Consider the following 20,427-nt stretch of genomic DNA (forward strand, 5'->3'; position numbering starts at 1 on the left):
GTTCTAGGACGCGAGCAAAGCATCGACTAATTTTGTATCGCCTTTTTATCACTCTCTTGGACTGTTTGCACTAACCCCGGCCATTTCTCGGTCCACCATGTACCTATCAACAAGGCGCAAGATAACCACTCCATTGTCGTCCCAAGCACGTACTCATATGTGATAAACTTCAACGTGAGCCCATGCGAATCGTAGTTGTCCGGAACGAAGTAGTTGAACGGGTCGACGAAAGGACTAAGAAGGCCGTAGAGCCCACGCACGATGAGGAGAGGCCAAACGATGAGTAAGATGATAAGCGTTGGATGGGGATAATTGGATGTTTCTTCGTCTTCTTCTTGCCGGTTAGACTCGACGCGGGCTTGATATGCTGTCATCAAGATCGCCGAAAGCAAGGCAATGTTGATGATGAGGAAGATGGCTTGACCGACAGTTCGCAAGATCTTGGAGGTTTGGATTCTCTGCAGATCGCTCTCGAACCCTTCCGAGTCACCGGAACCACGGCTGAGCATCGTTCCACCCACGATGATCAATGTGTTGGCGACTACCAGGTAGCTATGGATAAAACCCATAGGTCGCAATCTCTCCCCCGGGACGTATGGCACGAGGGCACCAAGGGTGGTTCTCCACCATTTCTCTCCTGCTGGCCTCTTCGGCTCCAGCCATGACTCTCTCGATCGGAAATGCGCCTGGTGCCATACTATCAAGAAACGATACGCGCACAACACCAACGTGAAGTACCCCTCAGCGCCTAGGATGAAGTATGCGATAAGCAAGCCGACGTTTGAGTAACCGGCCAATGCGAAAGCCAATCCCGTCGCCTGGGAGGCCAGGCGAATTAGAACGTGGAAGGTAACAAAAGTGAATCGAGAGCGAATGCTGATTTTTTGCTTCCCGTAAAGAACCAGTAAGTGGATAAGGAGGGTGGCGTATAATATGAGGTACAGAAGAGCTAAGCTTGCTGAGATATTCCAGGCCATGGTCACCGTGTCAAGCGACTGACTGGCGAAACAATCTAAGGACACCATCTTATACTCTATAGTGCCTGTAGAACGTTGTGCTGCGGCCCTCAAACGCTCCAAGCTGTTGCGATGAGATTTGCCAGACGACTGCGGAGGAGAGATCGCCTTTGCAAAAAAGACTGTTATATCCTAGTTTGCCTCGAGCCCTGGCGAAGCTGTAAGGGTAGAGCCAATCCTCTGTAGATTACGGTGAGTACCATCAGTACATTTCATTGTGCGTACTGCGCCGCAGAGGAACGCGGTGGATAATGATTCCTTCCGAGAAGTATCGCGAGTTTGGAACTTTCATTGCACCATGGAAGGTAATAGTAGCACGAGGTTGGGGACCTTCGATCAGCCCGGCAAACGTTGCCGCAAGCTCCCGCGATGCGGTGGTTCTGCTGTATGAGTTGTCGGAGGAATGTCGAAGCATATCTGTACTGTGCACTGCGGTGCTATCAACGATTCGGGATTACATAATACCTGAGAGACCTTCGTCGAAGACTCGGGCTCTTCTTGGGCTTCCCTCAGAGTTTACTGGTAAGGGTGAAGATTTACTTCCCAGAAGTCGTGCCTCTCGAGAAGGGGACCATCAAGGGGCAAGTTCCGGGTGCTGCGTAGTTTCTCCCAAACGGGCTCCGGTGTCGGCCTTTTCCCTAAAGGTCTTCGGACTAGACGGGGACGACCATACGGGTATGTAAACAATCCAAGCCGACAAGCACTGTCATGGAAAAGACACTGGCGTACCTTCTCGAGCTACGCGAGGTCATAGATCCTTGTGGAATTCGGATCCTGCAAATGGTTCCATGCCGCGTGTGCCACGGATTATAGCAGTAGCGTCAACGTAGCGTACCTTGAAACCCTAGAAAATACATGGATACATAGGCTGCCAACGTCTCCTGGACTTGCGTGTGAAGCGGAGAGCTCCTAGTCTACAGAGTGTACGTAACGTTGCAGCTCTACAGCTGTCTGCTCGATGGAGTTTTATGCGTTGCGTGGAGGTCTTCCACTTCCGTGGAGTCCCATACAGAATGAAGAGTACAGCGCCCGATGTAGGGTTTGTAGGGTTTCTTGATCGGCATACTCGCTAAATCATGATGGGGGCAACAAGTCTGTGAACAAAAATCGCCACCAAGAACGCCGCCGTTGTGAACCAAGGCATGACCGCTGTTCCTATGAAGGAGTAGTCGATATCATTGTCATGTGGTCTGGGCTATCACTCGGAAGCTTTGCATCGAGGGTGAGACCGAGAGATATCTTACGCTTTTAGGCCCATTTACGTATCTGTCTCACAGAGATTCTATAATTTTCCATGAGTGCTTGGAGGAGTCTAGACAAAACCCTGGCAAGCAGCAATTCTACTTGCCGTCAACTGTGAGTAATTGTGACGATTGTGTTCATTCCCAGACTTGGTTTGATATGGAGTCGAGATCTGCCAAATGAATGTGCGTGGCTCTTGCAACACGAGTACTCCGTGGGCGTTCCCTGCCTCAATATCCTTCGCCACGAGGATGAGCATACGTAGGCGCGTACCTTCGGCAGTAATAATCCCTATGATTCCTATTGTCGATTATCAGTCTGAGAACGTACGTCTGCCAAAGGCTAACCGTCTTCCACGGGGAATGTGAGCTTTACATGAGTCAATATTAGAGGTGCCGCTCACCAAGGGTTTCGCGAATATGTCATTGGGGTAAGAACATTCCGGTATACGTCTCTAGAATGATAATTATGGCGAACAAGGTCATTACCAAGCGTCTCGGTCATCCAGTATGGGGAAACTGAACTGGTACTAATGCGGCTAGAATTTGAGAAACGATAAATGGGAAGCTGCTTCGTATGAATGCATGTATGAAAGCCACTCACGGTAGATTCTTCGGATGGGAATATCAGCGCTGAAAATACATTGCCAATAGTCAGGAGCAGAGAACAAACGCGCTTGAGACGAGAAGACGGCGATGAGAGTATTGTGACTTCTTTGTTATACTCATTCGGAGGGGATTTGGGCGAGGTTTAGAATAGATACAACGTTGCATTGAATCCGACGGGAGAGGCCGAACACGATGTGGGGGGGAGTTTATCGGCGAAAACGCTACAAGAAGTGACAGAAGCTTGTTGCACAGAGAGATGGCTAACTTCTGGAGTGCAGTGAAGCAACGAGGGCCTCCGCTACATCCTCCTGGAACAGCCCTTTATTTGCTTCTTCTTGTTCAACAGACCATTCGTACGCTTCCAGCAGAATCGTATCTGTCAATGGAACAAAATGAGCTGCCAGCACATGTATTATATTGGTAACTCGAGCGATTGCTCCGCGTGTTGGTTCGTCGATATCCTGGGAGGACATGTCAGCCATGTCAGATAAGACATGACCTTGCGCTCACATCGTTTTGATTAGAATACACTGCCTCGGCATCGAACCCTTCTTCACCTGCTTGATCACTAGCCTTGATGTGTCTACTGACCCAGATATATCCATTCAGTCCCAAAATCAAATCAACACCACAAGGTAGCGTGATGAAGTGCGACTTGAGTCGCCTGACTAAGATCGGAGGGATGATAACCAGCTGGCCGTTGCGTAACTAAGACAAGCCGGCGGCTGTCAAACACTATTTCGATGTAGTTCAAACGGGGCCGACGAACCTTGCCGTACTTCAGTGACCTAGTATGCAGGGACATGGCACCATCCGAAAAAAAGGCTTGAACCTCTGCAACGAGTAGATCGCCCTCTTCGAAGAAGTTGCGCATTTGGAGCTCGTCACTCTCCAACTTGCGACGCTGGGAGAATAAGAAGATGAAGTTGCGTGGCCATCAGCTGGCGAAGCCCGGCATACCTGGACCCCTCCTGGCAAGTTCACAGAGGACAACATAAGTACGGCATCCTGGCGTGAGTTGGCATCGACTTTCCAACGGCGGGGTTGAACCTGATGCATGAAATCACGTCCCTTGCAAAGTACTACCATGCTCAGGGCATACCTCGGTGATACGTCCCACGACAAGGTCCCCAACTTCAGGATTATACCTGATCAATCCAAGTTTCATCAGTGGGCAGTGCATCCAGACAAGTGACGCTATCTTTTCTCTCACCTGGTGCGAATAGCCCGAACCGTGATAAGTTTGTTTACTCGTTCCACCGTTCCTGCGACTGAAGCCACAACTTGATCCTCGTGAACATATGTTCCATGCCCTCTAGTAGTGAGAAATGTCAAGGAAGTAACCTGTAACGTGTCACCGAGAAGCACTTACCGCATGAAGGCTTGGGATGAAGTCAAGTAGTCCCCAGGTAACGTCAACCGCAATCTATTAGAGCTGAAATCGTCGTCGTCGTCGAAATCCACATCCATATCGTTGTCTGTTTCGCGGTGGCGCCTGACCGCATCGTATTCTCCACCAGGCGAAGAGGGGAAGGAGGTAAAGGTGATCATGAGTCGCGGGCAAAGTTCAAGCCAAGATGAAGGAACGGTCACACAATCGAAGTACCCCTGAGTCCTGTGGTTAGGGCTGCCGTTGAACGCAAACTCAATGTAAATCTGGGCCAAGTTATCCTGTGTCTGTCCGACGGATATAAGATGTCAGCTGAAAAATCCGAGAGGTCTTTGCGTTGATGGGGCCTTGTGCGGAAATTGCTGGAAATCGGCATACGTATGTACCCATATGAAAATCCCTCATCTCCCTCGTGTACGTGTTCAATCCAGCCGAGGGAGTCAAGTGCGACAGAAAAGGACGACGTATATAGAACCCAAACACGTGTGGTCTTCTGCACGTCCATCGAGATCCAACCTGAGGTAGACTTAGGGATTCATGCTCAACAATACGTGCAGTAGAATTTCAGAAATACACAACTAGACAAGACAATTTTATCCCCCTGGACGAATAGACGACAAGGTGTCAGTATCTTCTAGGTAACCATTAATATTAGTCGCGAGGGGGAGAACGACAAGGAAGTTATGCTACAGGAGAACCGGAACGTGCCAAGAAAGTGAAAGCAGATAACGACGAACGAGCAGCTAAGGCGTCTAGATTTTTGTGATACGACGAGACATTTGCGACAGAGCACTGGACGCGAGCACTATCAGCCAAGTGTAAGGGAGACGGGTGAGATGTAGCGTACTTTCGAAGGGTATGCGGGTTGATTACTTGTAAGCGAGGAAATAAGCGGAGAGGGCGGGGAGGTCATTGGAACCAGCATCAGAATATCCTTGGCGTCTGGACCCGTTGAACTTGAGTACAACCACGGTCCCACACCAGGGTTTGGGCGCCGCGCCAGAGGTAATGTGGTAAATGGCACGGTTGATTGGGGCCGACTTCGAGAGGGCAGTGGGGGAGTACCACAGGTGAAGGGGGAAACGGAGAGGCTCGCCATTCAAGCCTTGAGTTAGGACAATTCCCTCGGCCTGGCCGTCGGCGAAATGACTCTGAACAAGAGGGATCGGGCACATGCCCTGGGAGGGTTTGTGGGACGGACGACAGCTAACCGTGATGATTCGGGGACGCTCTGCGAGCAGTCAGTCGGTTGGGCGCAAAAGAGCGGCAGCAATGAAGCTCACCTTCTTCGGGAGAGAAGAGAATCGCAGACACGGTAATGTATTGTGGCTCGGCAGGTGGTGGCGTAGCGATCATGTTGACATTGTACTGGTTCGGGGCTGCAGTGGCAGGGATACATTCCTTCCGATGGCGCGCCCAATCCTGATCGATGGGGACCTGTGTGAGGGAGCGTACGGCATGGTGAGGATGAATGGGGGACATACACTGTGTAAGTGCTCCGGCGAGCAGTACCACGCACTCTGACAACGGCTACACCACATAGATGTCGGCCTGCAGCAGAGCGTGCAAGGATGGTTGATTAGAGACATGGTTGCGTGCATTGTGAAGACCAGGAAGAACTGCGACCGGAGTGTTATATACGTGAGCTGTCGAGGGAATGAAGGTGATTATTCTGAGATCTACTCGTGCTTTATAAAGATTCAAAGTCCTAGGGTTCCCTAGGTTAGCGCCTATTGTCGATTAATCGGTCCGCTTGATGGGGTGAAGGTGAGGGAAGAATTAGGATGCGTGTGCGTTACCCAACAAGTGGTGTAGAGTTCACTCCAGGCACTAAACTCATGGCATTCAGGTAATGTGAATTTTCGACGAAAATCGGGATCAAAAAGGGTATGACGCCGCATCTGGATACAACGGCTGATTATGTACGGCAACAATGGGATTGTATAAAATATGTTCGACATACTGGTTGGAAAGGAGATTGATGGACGGCAGTCTCGCGTCGTGTCCTAGCCGAACAAACAACGAAATGCGACTGTGAGGGATTTCCAAAGCAGGGATTCAATGACCGTATCCATGGCCATGGTCTTCGAAACACATTAGCAAATTACTCACAAAAGAATATTTTCCATGATTTTCCTGTATGTAATAATAAACAACTGAAAAGGACCCTCCACGTTTTCTGCCTTCTAGGACCCCGGAACCACCTAGCACCGGCCGGTAATACTTCCAGAAATGTGCCTCCGTTGAATCTGGTAGCCGAGTCACAAGGTCACGCGTGTCACAATCCTCCTTCTCTCATACAAACATGTCCGACGATGAGATGAACATTGATGAAGGTGAATTCTCAGACATCCGATTCTGAAGCGCGTGCTTGAGCAGAAATTAAACAGTGACTGCCGGAGGAGCAGTCAGAAGAAGAGGCAGGGGGTTTCAGAAAACAGGTGAGCTGCAAACACTTCAGGAACTTGTGTTTTCTTCTCCAAAAATCTGACACGTTCCTTTGTCGTCCAGGGGAAAACGAGGGCACCGTTAATGCTGAGCCAACGTATGATCGTGTAGAGTCGACGCACGTCAGCCAGGACACCAGGGCAGCACGCTGTACGCAACCTTCATATTAGATGTTTCCTTGCCGAGGCCTCAACCTTGCGCATGTTAGCCGTTGAAGGATGGATTGTGCTTGTCACGAACGTACATGAGGAAGCAACAGAAGAGGACGTAACAGACAAATTTGCAGAGTTCGGCGAAATCAAAAACCTCCATCTCAATCTCGACCGTCGAACGGGATACGTCAAGGCAAGTAAACAAACACACGTCTTTTTTCTGCAACTTACACCGAGGCTTATCCTACTTTTTGCCTTCTACATGTCTAGGGGTACGCGCTTGTCGAGTATGAGACAATGGCAGAGGCACAAGCCGCGATTGACGGCGCGTCTGGAACCACCCTTCTGGAACAGCAAATACAATGTGACTATGCCTTCGTGAGGCCACCCCCATCTGGGCCTAAAAAGGGCAGAGGGGGTGCGCGCGGCCGCAGCGCAAGCCCGGCGCGTCGTAGATGATACCTTGTATTTTACGTGACTAGACGCCTCGTCCATGTCCTTGTCACTGGTATATTTTTGAGGACTAAACACAATTAGCATGATTGTAATGTATGCTTTCATCTGTATTCGCAGTGGTACAAGATCTTTGTGGCATGTTCTCTACAATTTTCTGGCTGGTGCGCCGTGAGAACACCAGGGTTGTTCACGCGCGCTAAACAGTAGTGTTCGCATCTTCGAACACGACCCATATCCCTACTACCCAACCATGGCACGGGCAGCATCCGAAGCTGACTCTGATGACCAGCCGATAGCCGAGGCTGGTACTGACAATGAAGCTGGGAACGAGGAGACCCCCGGAAGCGAAGGTGAGGAGGAATATGAGATCGAGGAGATCATTGAAGCAAGGAAGGGAATGTTCCTGGGAGTGAGTTCCGCCACTTCAATTGTGTATCGGGATCACCAAAGTCTTCAAGGGACGAGCGGGCTACTTCGTGAAATGGAAGGGCTACTCCAGCGAGCATAACAGCTGGGTCGACGAGAGAGACGCTGGGTACGTGTCTTGATTTCCGGCACGGACGCGTTGATTTATTCGCGAAGCAACGCGGCCGACTTGATTGACACATTTTGGAAAAAGCAGAATGCTGCGAAAGCGCGCCGAAAGTCTGGTGCCAGTGAAAGTGCTAGCAGGGCGCTGGCCAGAGACAGGCAGAAGTCTACCAATCTTTCTGGCGATGAATCTGCTGTTACTACCACCAAGAAGCGCGGTCGTACATCCAAAGCGGCGGACGCGGAAGGTGATACGAGAACTACGAAAAAGGCCAAGAAACCCGCCAACGGGAAGGCGCAAACTGTTGTCGACGCGAAGGATAACGACGATATATCGGTGGGGAATATGAACCAATATATAGATATGCCGGATTGGGAGCCTCTCATCCAATCCGTCGACACGGTTTGCTCCACCGAAGAGGGCCTGCTGGAAGTATTTTTTACTTTGTGAGTCTTTACTTTCCATTTGTTTCCGTTATCAACACACTCACTCCCCGTGTTTCTCTCAGGAACTCGGGCGAGCGTGTGAAGGAGGCCTCAAAAACATGTAAAGAACGCTTCCCCAACAAGGTGACTACTTATATGAGACATGCCCGTGTGGAACCGTCCAATACTGATGGGTTTTCTCATGCACAGCTCATCGATTTTTACGAGGCCCACCTGAAATGGCGAGCGGTTGATAGCTCCTAGTCTTCTGTAATATACTTCTTACACATATCTTCATCTTGACCGTATTCAATACATACTACAGTATCACTTTGTCCTGCCTGCCGAGATGTTCGGACGTCCACCGGTATCTACTCCTTTGATGGACATTGAGCGACAGGAACCCATGACACCCTCCGGACACTAATATTCACTATTTCTATCATCTTCTCAATTGAGCTGTGAGTATTTACGTTGTCCCTGCTGGAAAAGAATTTATCTCACTTGCCCAATGCAAGGTACATTACAGATGGCTCTACTTATGGAGCTATGCCTGGACCGTTTTGCGTCAGGAATCTTGGGAATTTTGGCGACTGGACGGCGACAGGAATTCCCTCCTGATGAACAGGTATGTAAGTGTTTCGCCCAGGCAGCGTGTTGAAATAGCAGCATATCCTGATCCTACGAACCGACTCAATTTAAATAGGATGCCATGATGGGTCCAGCTTTCAGGAGCCCCCACTCCAGGTTCACGATTCGCTCTCACACACCAGCTTTCTCACTTACGTCCTTGGTCCTTCAAAAAGATACGAGCTGACGCGGACGGTTTATCTACCTCAACTTGGAAGGATCAGCCATTCCAGGCCATTCCTGGTGTGCGTCGGAGTTGCTCATTGATCCGCCATGCACCGAATATCCTGAGAGGGCACGCGCGTCATTCGGGGATGCCAGTTCAAGACGGGGCGCCATTTGCGTGTAAACTTACCTGGCACTCCATCAGTGCATGCCACCTTAGGCCTCATTGAGAATTTGAGATATGACCAATTAGCAGTGTGTCCTTGAAACTCCTGCATCGCAGGGTCTTGCCACTGGTCAGCGGTCCTCGGCGAGAAACTGCCCCCACAAATACAATACTGAGAACATTACGGTAGCCTCCTGGTCAGGATGACAACGGCGAAACGATGCCCACGGAAGATGCGAGTTAAGATACGGGAACACGCAATGAACGTAAGTCATTTTGACCTGCCCCACACACTCTATGATGGAGAGCCTACGTATCAATGACAGAAGTCGCATCCTGACGCATGTCTTGATAACAAGTGCGGATATATCATTAAAGCATGGTAAATAGCACAAAGCATTCACAGCATCTATCAATATGCAGATAGCCTAAGGGAAAGAAGTGGGTGTAAATTGGCCCGCGTACCATCACTGTCTGTTTCGGCGTCGAGTTACAATTCCACGTGTTCCGGTACCTGGGCCGTCGTCTGCCTCTCTAACGGAAGTTTTTCATCTGTACCGCTGGCATCAGTTACAGATGTCTCGGTGTCATCGCTGCTTTCCGTGTGAGCGCTTCTCCCGTCGGCTTGGGCCGCTGCTCTTCCTAGTGCCGCAACAACTTCGTCTTCAGATCTACCGAGAACAACGGGTGGGATTGCATCAGAGCTTGGCCTATTCTCTTGACCCTCCAAAATTCCATGGGAGCCTAATGACGGCGCTGAGACCGGCAGCTTTGGTTGAGCGCGGTCAGAGTCCGCCTCAACGGCGACGTCATCCCCGTGGGTATCTAATGGCTTGTCATCGAAGAGCTCGGCGGCAGCTTGTTTGTGACTGCGAAGGCGTGCTTGGAACGCGTTAACGATATCTTGGACTTCGGACCGTAAATCTTCAAGGGCAGGCAGCATCGGGTCTTCAGGAGATGCGTCGTGCGTCCCATTTTGTAGCGATCGAGCTATATCCGAAAAGCGTTCACTTCCTGCCATTTGGAAATACCGCCCACACGAGGATAGATGGAGATTGCGACCGTTGGCGGGTAGGTAATTGCGTAGACGGTTCAGGATCATCGCGGAATCGTAACGAAAATGCACGACAAATGCAAATATAGCAGGTACGTGTCCAGAGCAGACACATTGCGATGTCGGAGAAAGGGCGAACGTCAAGGTCGGCGATACCATTGGGTGCATAGAACCGATCAAGGGGCGAGCATGGGAGGGTAAAGAATGGTAAGATTAGTATAGTTTCTCAAGCACAAGGACTGAACGGACAAATGATAGATGTGGAGAAATAAACGCGGGAATGGAGAAGACTCACTTCGTACTAAGTCATGGTATCGCTGCCAATCTCGATATGTAACATCGTCCAACCACGCATAATCAAGGCCGATATCGGATTGCGCTCGCTCCGCTAGTTCCTGGACCTCACCTTCCACACGAATGACCTAGTAACACAGTCAGCGCGGGTATCAAAGAGTATACTTAGAAGTAAGGATAAGTCAAAGTCGGGTAAAGGAAAGCGAGACACTCGGCAAGCCAAGCGGCGCCTGAAGAAAGATACATGCTAGATGGGACGAAAGTGGAGGATGCACATGTCTTGCACCCATCCAGGCCCATCCCTGCTTGTTAATAGCAAATGAATGAAGATAAAACAAGAAGGACTTGGAAGCACAAGCTGATCGCCGCGGCAAGAGCTGGTAGTCTAGGGGGGTCCCAGGCGTGGGCACCATACCCTGCGACAAATGAAGCCAGATTGCAACGAGCATTCAAGGCGAGCAAGGAAAAGATAGAAGATCCAGCGCCGCAAAAGTCCGAAGCCTCACACGTAGTGCCCTGCCATCGACGTGCGATGTAATAATAACTAGGTTTGAAGGCCTTGCAGAGAGAAAGAACGGGTTGCGGAGGGCTTGAGCAGAGCGCTCGACATGCCAAGAATTCGAGTTAAAAACCCAAAACCAGCGGTGACATACGGCCTCTGGAGGGAAGGCGTGCCAGTAACAAACGTTAAACTCCCGGGCAACTGGTTCCAATAAGGGAGGAACGCAAATAGCTTGAACCCCACACCAGGCCAAAACCGATACACGATCAACGAGGAAGACATGTAATAATGCCAGAGAAGCGCCGGGAGAAAGACCGAGCCAACATGGCCAAGGGAGAGGGGACTAAGACGGCGAACAAAGATAAAAACGGTGGCAAACTCTGCCGCTTCCTAAGAGAGATTCTAAGACGCCGTCCAGTCAGGCATCATGGGAGAGTGATCTCCGAGAGTGCCATGCCCCCAACGAACGGTTTGGCAGCTGAATAGAATGACGGTATTGATAGCGATCTTTGTGCAATGAACACTGGGCGCGATCTCCACCGGACGAAGGATCCCGATCCGCCCAAATATGATGAGGTGTGCTCCAGAACGACGGCAGAAGATAAAGTTCGAAATAGAGGCGAACTCTGCGAAGGAAATCGACTCACCTCCTGTATCTCTGCATCTCTAACACCCATATACCAGACTCTGACCTCATCCTCGATCTCGCCCACCTTGTCTCGGAACTTCTCCTGCACCTTTCCTACCAGTTTATCAAACAGATCCATGTCTCTGTCCTTCTCCTTCTGCAGATCTGCATTAACTTCGGATTTCTTAGCGTACGGTGCATCCTTGTGCGCCGCGACCCAGCTACCAATGCCTTTCAGTAGCCTCTCTCCCTCCTTCACCATATCTTCTGCACGGATTTGCACAGAGCTATCTTTCTCTAGAACCTGGTGCACGCCATCTTCCCTCAACTTCAATACCTTCTGAGTTACCTCAGTTGTTTTGGCCTCTATCAGGGATTCAACTTCGGATTCCCAGCGTGAATGGCGGGAGGTAATATCCAGACGCTTGGCGGCCATGTATTCGCGCCGTTCTTCCTCATCCATATCAGCCGGATTTGTCTTCTTCGGGGCGGGTTGAGACACAGCAAAAGCAGAAGCTGTGGACTCTACCATATTTGTCGAGGAAGCGGGTTCAGCACTCGTGGGCGAGTCCACAGGGAGATCCTGGTCCAGGCCAAGATTTGCGAGGAATTCATCGAGGTCCATGAAACCATCAGGGTCAAGGGAGAGCTCTTGAGGGACGGAAGAAGGGCTTGAGTCAACGTTCGAGGCAGAGCTGGGAGAGGGGGTCAAGCCAGCTTCAACGGCGAGTTCCTGTGGGACGGGAGATGATGAGTAGGCAAACAGAGACTCTTCGATGACGCTCGCAGCTTTGATGGCAGCTGCGTTTGAGAGTTCCGGGATCACTGCCTCATACTCTGCTTGAATTGAAGCCTCGCTTTCGGGTATGGACTTTGGGATGTCCGTGTTCGATATCGTCATCCCACCGTTGTCGGTCGAAGGAAATACCGAAGGTTCGCCGGTTGGTTCAATGGACGAAGCTGACGTCGGTGCGGGGTCCTCTTCTGTAGAGTAGGTAGAATCGGTATGAACAAGAGGCGCATGTAATGACTCCTGCGCCACTGGCATAGCTGAAGTCACCGGCCCAGCCTTTGAATCTGGTTTGAGGGCGGACGGCCAATCGCGATCGACGTTAACGATGTGGCCACCAGCGGGAGTGTCGAGCTTCACATCACTACCACTCAGCTCCTTGACCTTGACCCATATTTTTCTGACATGTGGGTCAACGTAGATTCTTCTTTGCGCCCAAACCCATTTCAAGGCCTCTGTCGATTGTGAAGAGGCTTTCTTCAGGAAGACACGTAGGTGGGGTTCGAGACGTGCATATATTGCACTGAACCAACGGCCCAGACCTTTTATGACGTGTTCCAGGTGTGGTTCTGCACTCTTCCAAGCCTTCGCCAAGACCTTGTAGATATTCCAGGACACCCTTTCGAGTCGAGAAACTATTGGTGCAAGGTGACGTTCGTAGACGTTTTGTAAACGAGCGACGTATGGTGTCAAAGGTCGCGAGACGTATTTCCTCCAGTACGGGAGAACTAGTCTGGCATAGTACCTCTGATATGTCGGCACGATGCGGTGTTTCCAAGTAGGGATGACGGAATTATTGATAAAGGGCAGGACGCGATCTGCCAGGACTGGCGCGACGTATCTATGATATTGCGGGACGATATATTGTCTCCAGAATGGAGATAAATAGTCACTATACACGGGGGCCAGTTTTGTCTCGTAGAAGGAAGAAGCCGACGCCGTATATGGAGCAAACGCAGGGGAGTGTGCGACGTGGTAAACGGCTTGTGAAGCCTGAGAGTACAACGGTGCGATAACATATGTTTGCAGAGGCAAAACGAGCTTGTTGTGTGTCGTGAGGAGAGTCTTGCAGATTAATGGATGAGGTGGAGGGAATATAGTAGCAGGGAACGGTGTTATCGGAAGGTTGCGCTGCGTGGTAGAAGGATGTGAAGGAATGTGAAAGGGCGACGTATCCGAGGTATATAACGGGGAGTCAGGACATGCGAGGATCGCGTATATTGTCGTCAAAGTGAGGAGAATATTGCGAAGATATATCAAGAGTGAACGGTCTTTTTTCTTCTTTCTCTTCCCTTTGTGCGCTGGTGACTTTGCTTTCTTGGCTTGCTTCTGCACAAGACCACTTCGTCAACATGCGGCAACGTTGTTCACACTGCGCGCCACTCACCTCAGAACTGTTAGTGTGCTCAGGCGTACTAGAGTTGGCCAGAACAGACTGCGTTCCCTTCGGTTTCGAGGTTTGGGGGACAGCTTGTGTAGAACTGGTCCGTGAAGCTGGCCCCGGAGCGGGTACGACAGGCTTTCTGCGCGTGACAACCATATCCACTTCTTCAGAGAGTTTTCTCACTTCTGGCAGAGCAAATGCGACACGTAGACGAGACGACCAGCGCTGGTAGTGTTCGATTAGTGATGGAGGTTGAGGAGGAAGATTTATGATGTCGTGTCGCCACCGTCGCGCTCCTCGATGTTCACACACATCACGTGCATCACCATCATCAGGAACTGAGGAAACTCAATTCCGATAGCAAACTGTTCCAGAAAAAAGAATGTGCTATAATAAGTCTAAAGAATATATACGATCAGGACAAAATGTGTGGTGGATGTGTGCTATATCAGCAGTAAGGATACATATGGATGCTGGCGCAATACGATAGCAAAGTCCGACAAGAATTAAAATTATTGCTTCGGTACACTATTCCTATTCAATCCAATGGAAAACCCCTCTATGCTGTCGATGGAATAGAAGGCGTTGCTGAAGAGCTAGGTCTAGGCGTCTCGGGGATATGATTCTGCAGTCGCATTTCTACCAAAAATTCCTTGTCCCTGACCGCCTGTGACCAAGCGAGGAGGCTCTTGTACATCAAGGAGACAGCGCCAGACACGGCGACCAATGCGAAGATAACTGGATAGACGTAGATGACTGAAAACAGGATCAATCATAGCACAGAACTTGGAATTTAATGGTGACTTACATGTGGCCTTTGCGCCGAGCTGTAAAGATGGCGCATAGGTGTTGGCTATCAAAAACAACATAGCTGGAAGAGCGATCATGCCAGACAACCCTAACATCGTCGGGCCGATGACTTCTTTTGTGGCCGTCACAGGGTCAGGATTTGTCCAGCCGTGATTCATGATCTATAAAGTCAAATCAGAAGGTACTTTCATCAGCGAAGCGTAGGGACGTACTCTTCTTAGGCCTTGATTGATAGGAGCGTCTGGCCCGATGCGCTGGGTGAAGAGAGCAATTTTGGTATACAATAATCCAAGTGCCCATGCATCGACAATGCGGATCGTCGGGGACAGCGAGGGGTTGACAAGGAGGCGAACGGGAAGAATGAGGTATAGGTCCATAACGATGGATACGAGTGTAGGGATGACGAAGCCCAAAAAGATGATGATGTAGGTAATTTTGAGGACCCATAGTAGACCACGCTTGAGAATCAAAACGCGAAGATCAGCTCGCGGGCCCTCGTCCCCACGACGCTGGCGACGCTTGTCGAGTTTGTCAATTGCCCGACCGAATAGGTAGCAGCCCCAGAGTAAGTAGAAACCGACGATGAGGGAATAACCGTCATGCAGCTCGTAGGGCACGAAGAGATGGAAAAAGCCTCTGCCAAGTGCGATTGGGAAGGCAACGCCCACCCCCAAACACAGCGAACCGAGTGTCCAGAGAATAGCTATGAAAGCAAAGAGTCGATATCGGAATCCGGGTGGAAGATACACGACTGTATAGTCGTCTTTGACGGATCGGTTAGCTCGTGCGGCTTCGGCGTTTTGGGTCGCTATGAGCTCCTTATTGAAGTCATCGATAGGTTCACCAGCCTCGTTCACTGCGGCAGTGGCTCTCATGTCCCTAGGCAATGCGATATGGTCTGTGGCAGGGACCCGTCGTAACCCGCCGGCCCACTGCGCTTCCTTATTCAAGAGATCTGCAGGTTCTACGAAGTAAGCCAAGAAGTTCTTGTTAGTGTACTCTTCCGCCAAATATCGGCCGCCAAAAAAGTAGGAGCTCAGGCGCAGCCTTTTCGCCAGCGCTCTCCAGAGAGAAGTTGTGAGGGCCTTCAACGTCTTTCGAGGTCGGAAATAGTGCATTGTGTACGGGAGTACTAGATGGAGGAAAATCAGGTCGATGGGCACGGAAGACAGAGGTTCCCTACAGAGAACAGAGAAAAGTCAGCTGGAATGCTCTTTGGAGGATGCGGACTCCTACCGAGTTTTCAAGCGGAATGGCATGATGGATCTTCTTCCAAGGACCAAAAGTCCAGCGACGCTGCTTACAACGCATACCACGACGAAGGAGTACATGAGCCCACTGACGGAAATCTTCCGCAGCTGCGTCAAAGCGGGACGATCAAGAATGTCGCGGATGGGATGAGAGTTTTGATCCTGAGGGTCTTTGATGAACCACATGGCTCCGGGACGCATGATGTTGCGACAACTAGACAACAAGATCGCGAACGAATACCTGAACACAAACAATCGTTAAAGGAGCGGGAAAGGACGATGGGAAGAGAAACGTACATGAAGACAGTTCCAGCTACCCAATGGTAAAACATAGCTGTCAACGGAGCTTGGAAGAAGTATGTAGCCCGGGCGACAAGAGAGGTAGTGGGGAACAACCAAACAGTGCAAAGGTCCAAGACGATACCACAGCCTAATGGGAACGCGACGAGTTCAATGATGATGAAGGCGGCGACCTAACGCAAGTTAGAACTTTGACAGCACGAGGCTACAGGCCAACGAAGAATACCTTCAGTACTAGTAATTGCTGACGGACGGTGCTCCGTACCGCCCGATGGGCGCTTTTGACACTACCGACAGTTAAGATATGAAGGTATATCGCGAGGATGAATGCCACGATAGAATAGCCTAATGCTACCGCGAAAGCTCGCTCTGCGGGTCCAGAGCCAAGCGCTAGCCTCTCCCACGAGGCCTTTACTTGTATGAAGTTAACTCGCACTTCGCGCCCGACAGCAGCGAAGTATGGCTCCACAGGACCCAGAGAGTCGACGAGCGGTATGACCGCTTTGCATAGGATAGAGGTGGGCCCAGGGGAGGGCTGAACCGGGGACGTCGCCTTCATCGACGGAGAAAGGTGCGAGAATGGTTGTTCAACGAAATCCATGAGTGACGGTATTCGATCTGACTAATAAAGAGTATCCTCAGACAAAGTCTGAATACGAGAAGCGCATACTTACTGCAGATTGTACAGCATGGGTGATTTTATCGGCAATTGTGGCACCAAGAAGATGGCGTACGAGGAACACGATGAAGGCACAGCAAGTTTGCACTTGTCTCCGGGCAATACGGAGTATTGTTGGCAGAATGGCATGGGTGACTAAGAATATGGTCGAGTCCACCACAGGGTCAGTGACCACCCGCATAGCTTTGATTGGGAGGTGGAGAATTTGAAGACAACGGTATGGGTCCAGCTTCAAAGGAGTGGATGTATGAGCATGATTCGGCACATAATCAGGGGAACTTACTACTAAAAGTGCGGCTGATTTCCCTACGGTGAATGGAACCCAAACACCAAGGCCGATTGTCAAATGCAGAACAAATATCATAACCACAGCCTACAACGAAAATATCAGCATTCCCAACCCTCCTATAACAGGCTTTACATACGTTCTGGACAACACCGTATATTGGCCCTCTCATTCCGATGGCTGAAAACGGCAAGGGAGTCAGTTACCACCTACAAATCTGAATGAAGCAACCCACCTTCCAATGCGCCTTCCATGTCATCCTCCCCATTTCCATCCAAGTCTTCGTTCCCAGCTATGAGTGCAGCGGCAGCGGCATCCGGAATCCCTGGCTCATTCGCTTGATCACCCGCCTCGATCTGATCATCAGCTGGCACTCCATTTTCCACAAGCTGAGCGATCTCTGCTGGGGCCTGCCCAATCTCCAAGAGGTGCCCTTCTTGGGGCAGCCTCACCGGCTCTACTTGTGGATTAAAAACCACGTCAACCCCTCCGTCGGCAGCTGGCTGTACTATCCTCACTCTTGCTACAGCCGGAGCTGGCTCACCATTGAGATCATGTTCCTCCTCGTCATCATCCTCAGACTGTTCGTCTTCTTCTCCGTCTTCATCTGTGTCATCTGCACCAATAACCAAGACACCTCCAAACACATGCTCCCTGGGAGGTGGTGGTGTAGGGATCCTAAGTTCATCCTCTTCACCCCCTGAACTCGTAGGATCATCTGAGTCTAGCTGTCCGCCATCGCCGGCCGCTGAGGATCCCGAGTTCCTTCCAGCAAGCGCAAGCGCGAAGTATTTATCACGGGCTGCCCTGAGCTGCGAAGGAGTCATTCTATCCATCGCTAAGTCCTCTGGAACATCGTCGAGATCGTCCTCTGAATCATCTGCCAATGTTGCTGTGACCTCATTGTCTTCCGTCGGAACGGTGGGGGTGGCCCCGTGCAACCCAGAAGAGAGAGATGCATCCCATGAAGAACTGGAAGAACCATCTTGGACTGCCATGCTATCTGCATCATCGCCCTCGCTGGTGTTCAACCCGAGCGCGCCTTGTTTCGGGCCAGTGAAGTAACTCGCCAAGGAGGAAGGACCGGCTTCTGAATTGAACTCCTCTGGCGCGCAGTACGTAGCCAGACTAGGTGAAACCAATGGCGAGGCAGTAGCTCTCCCTCCATTGGAAGAAGTTGACAGAGGCTGAGTAGAAAAATCGACGGACGGTAATGTTACGGTGGGAAGAGGTGGTCGCCTGGGAAGCTGGGGTGTAGCTTCTACAGTCTCATCGTTGTCCAAAGGAGGACCAGGGTAGCTAGGAGGAGAGTAGCTGGGAGGCGGGGGTAGCGATATGGAGGAGAGTGAGAATGGTAGTGGAGGTGCGGCCGATGATGGCGGCGTCTCTTGAGATGACGGCGTGTCTTGAGCTGATGGAGGGCGAAATAGCGCCTCAATAGCTTCGTGATTGAGCGCAGCAGTACTTTGCATCGTCTCAGGTGCCGACGCAGGCCGACGAAGCTCCTCATCGCCTGGCGCCCTAAATGTAAATTCAAATGGGGGTATGGGGTCCCTCACCAAATCTCTCCGGTCGAGTTCTCGCTCCACGAGAGGCAACGTCCCCCCCACCTGCGCTTTCCGTCGGGCACCATACACCCTTGCCGCCTGTAGCCGCCTATTAAAGGCCTTCCTACGCAAGCGCTCGATTTCGCTTTCTACAACCAGCCCTCGCTCCCCTGCCGGATCCTCTCCATCCCCTCCTGTGAGTGGCCGCTTGATTCGTCTTACCCTCTTTTGTTGTGGGATACGCGGAGGAGCTTCGAATTCGTCATTCGGAGGGTTCTCTTCGTTGACTGCGAACTGCCAATGGGGTAGGATTCGTCTACCGTCACGATCAATCCCGTTCTGGATTTCAGCGGCGCGCAGTGCTTCTAACGCCTGAATTGCTTCCACTTGTCGTTGGGCGAGTTGCTCCGGTAACTCGTTCACCCGGGCTTCGACTCGTCTCGGGGGAGCAGGCACCTGGTCTCCATCGGGAAGTTCCTCATCCTCGAACACACCAGGACGAGCATTTTGTGAGATCCACTCCCTAAGCAAGAAAACGGCAACAAATGTGAGAACGATAATCGACGCGATGATTTGACCAGTAAAAATGTCCGAAGAGAGTGTGAGCCACATTGGGTGACCTGAGAATTGTAGCGTTAGGGGAGGGAAGGTGATGTTGACCGGGGCTGGTACGGTTTGGTAGAGTGAATTCGGTATGAAACGATCGGATGACGGCCGGTGACGATCGCTTATCCACCATGCACTATGTGGACGAAGGTCAACCGGATTGCAATGTGATCGTTCGAAAGACGCACGTATAATCTCCCATGGAGAAGTACATCCTCCATGTCCATATAGTCATCAAAGGTAAGATAGCCAACCAAATGGTTCCTACCACGATTGCACGGATGACAAACAAAATACCCCATATTGTTTGTTGCAAGAGGCGCCGGATGACAAGTGTCACTGGCAGCTTTGAGGGCATATCGGTAGAGTAGACTGGCACATCCATTAGACAAACTCGGCCAGCAGTGAGCATACTAACCTTTAGTGAACGAATACGGGTGCTTGCATACATCGCAGCTCTTTTTCTTGCTATGTGCCAACCAGGTCGTGAGGCTGCAGACAGGTGAGATTCCTTTACATTTCGGAGGTAAACTGGGTACACACCAGTCCTGGTGAATGTACCGAATCGTGCCCGAGCACTTGCAGGGATGAAATAAAGGCTGGCCAGGCTCTGCCGGGCCACTGCATATGCGACATGTATCTGCATGACTCGTATTAGTAGTCTGACAATGAACTCGCAGGGCACGTACCAATTTCCTCAGCTTCCTGCATCTCGGTCTGCTTTGAGGGTACGGGACTATGTATGTGGTGCAAGGCACCTTTGCGGCGTGCGCGACCGTTTGGTGCGGGCTGATCGACTCCACAGGCGCTGTATTTGTGCTTATTGACAAACCGTGAGACGAAGGCATCCTACTTTTGGCAGGTGGCTCAGGGGCAGGTCTCAGTTACTTCTTGCTTCATCGTTGAATCCGCCAAGATGGGTATCGTCTTAGACACCCCGGAGCCCCTCTGCCTTTTCTGATTACTCCCAGGTGTGCTTCCTTGTAACTGTAAGCTCCCGTAACTTTCACAGGCATGCATAAGTAAGGCGCCTAAGAAATTCCTAGGCTTGCCGAGCAAACGTGGTA

At 50.9% G+C, this 20,427-nt stretch overlaps 8 protein-coding genes across 8 annotated transcripts; 2 read left to right on the forward strand and 6 right to left on the reverse strand.

Annotated features, from left to right (window-relative positions):
• Positions 1-26: 26 nt before the first annotated feature.
• On the reverse strand, positions 27-977 carry PC9H_006419 (uncharacterized protein; the record flags this gene model as incomplete). The annotated part of the gene is made up of 1 exon (XM_036775967.1): positions 27-977. The coding sequence occupies one exon, from the start codon at positions 975-977 to the stop codon at positions 27-29; it is 951 nt and encodes a 316-aa protein (XP_036631986.1).
• A 2,149-nt stretch (positions 978-3,126) lies between these two features.
• Positions 3,127-4,417, reverse strand: RRP4 (exosome non-catalytic core subunit rrp4; the record flags this gene model as incomplete). The annotated part of the gene is made up of 7 exons (XM_036775968.1): positions 3,127-3,327; positions 3,377-3,574; positions 3,636-3,770; positions 3,827-3,916; positions 3,969-4,014; positions 4,080-4,181; positions 4,239-4,417. 7 exons carry the CDS (start codon positions 4,415-4,417, stop codon positions 3,127-3,129), a joined length of 951 nt encoding a protein of 316 aa, XP_036631987.1.
• Positions 4,418-5,125: 708 nt separating this feature from the next.
• PC9H_006421 (uncharacterized protein) lies at positions 5,126-5,857 on the reverse strand (the record flags this gene model as incomplete). Its single annotated transcript, XM_036775969.1, has 3 exons — positions 5,126-5,487; positions 5,540-5,693; positions 5,741-5,857. The coding sequence occupies 3 exons, from the start codon at positions 5,855-5,857 to the stop codon at positions 5,126-5,128; spliced, it is 633 nt and encodes a 210-aa protein (XP_036631988.1).
• Positions 5,858-6,561: 704 nt separating this feature from the next.
• PC9H_006422 (uncharacterized protein) lies at positions 6,562-7,315 on the forward strand (the record flags this gene model as incomplete). Its single annotated transcript, XM_036775970.1, has 5 exons — positions 6,562-6,592; positions 6,647-6,697; positions 6,768-6,854; positions 6,913-7,067; positions 7,127-7,315. 5 exons carry the CDS (start codon positions 6,562-6,564, stop codon positions 7,313-7,315), a joined length of 513 nt encoding a protein of 170 aa, XP_036631989.1.
• Positions 7,316-7,562: 247 nt separating this feature from the next.
• Positions 7,563-8,533, forward strand: PC9H_006423 (uncharacterized protein; the record flags this gene model as incomplete). The annotated part of the gene is made up of 5 exons (XM_036775971.1): positions 7,563-7,721; positions 7,771-7,847; positions 7,895-8,290; positions 8,353-8,413; positions 8,480-8,533. The coding sequence occupies 5 exons, from the start codon at positions 7,563-7,565 to the stop codon at positions 8,531-8,533; spliced, it is 747 nt and encodes a 248-aa protein (XP_036631990.1).
• A 1,187-nt stretch (positions 8,534-9,720) lies between these two features.
• PC9H_006424 (uncharacterized protein) lies at positions 9,721-10,443 on the reverse strand (the record flags this gene model as incomplete). The annotated part of the gene is made up of 1 exon (XM_036775972.1): positions 9,721-10,443. The coding sequence occupies one exon, from the start codon at positions 10,441-10,443 to the stop codon at positions 9,721-9,723; it is 723 nt and encodes a 240-aa protein (XP_036631991.1).
• A 54-nt stretch (positions 10,444-10,497) lies between these two features.
• Positions 10,498-14,038, reverse strand: PC9H_006425 (uncharacterized protein; the record flags this gene model as incomplete). Its single annotated transcript, XM_036775973.1, has 4 exons — positions 10,498-10,523; positions 10,580-10,706; positions 11,728-13,827; positions 13,886-14,038. The coding sequence occupies 4 exons, from the start codon at positions 14,036-14,038 to the stop codon at positions 10,498-10,500; spliced, it is 2,406 nt and encodes an 801-aa protein (XP_036631992.1).
• A 403-nt stretch (positions 14,039-14,441) lies between these two features.
• PC9H_006426 (uncharacterized protein) lies at positions 14,442-20,071 on the reverse strand (the record flags this gene model as incomplete). The annotated part of the gene is made up of 14 exons (XM_036775974.1): positions 14,442-14,638; positions 14,691-14,853; positions 14,905-15,871; positions 15,929-16,183; positions 16,240-16,415; positions 16,469-16,864; positions 16,917-17,150; positions 17,205-17,294; positions 17,347-17,387; positions 17,443-19,496; positions 19,549-19,732; positions 19,779-19,852; positions 19,904-20,000; positions 20,050-20,071. 14 exons carry the CDS (start codon positions 20,069-20,071, stop codon positions 14,442-14,444), a joined length of 4,950 nt encoding a protein of 1,649 aa, XP_036631993.1.
• Positions 20,072-20,427: the final 356 nt, after the last annotated feature.

The sequence above is a fragment of the Pleurotus ostreatus genome (assembly GCF_014466165.1).
Source record: "Pleurotus ostreatus strain PC9 chromosome Unknown scaffold_4, whole genome shotgun sequence".
Classification (NCBI taxonomy): domain Eukaryota; kingdom Fungi; phylum Basidiomycota; class Agaricomycetes; order Agaricales; family Pleurotaceae; genus Pleurotus; species Pleurotus ostreatus.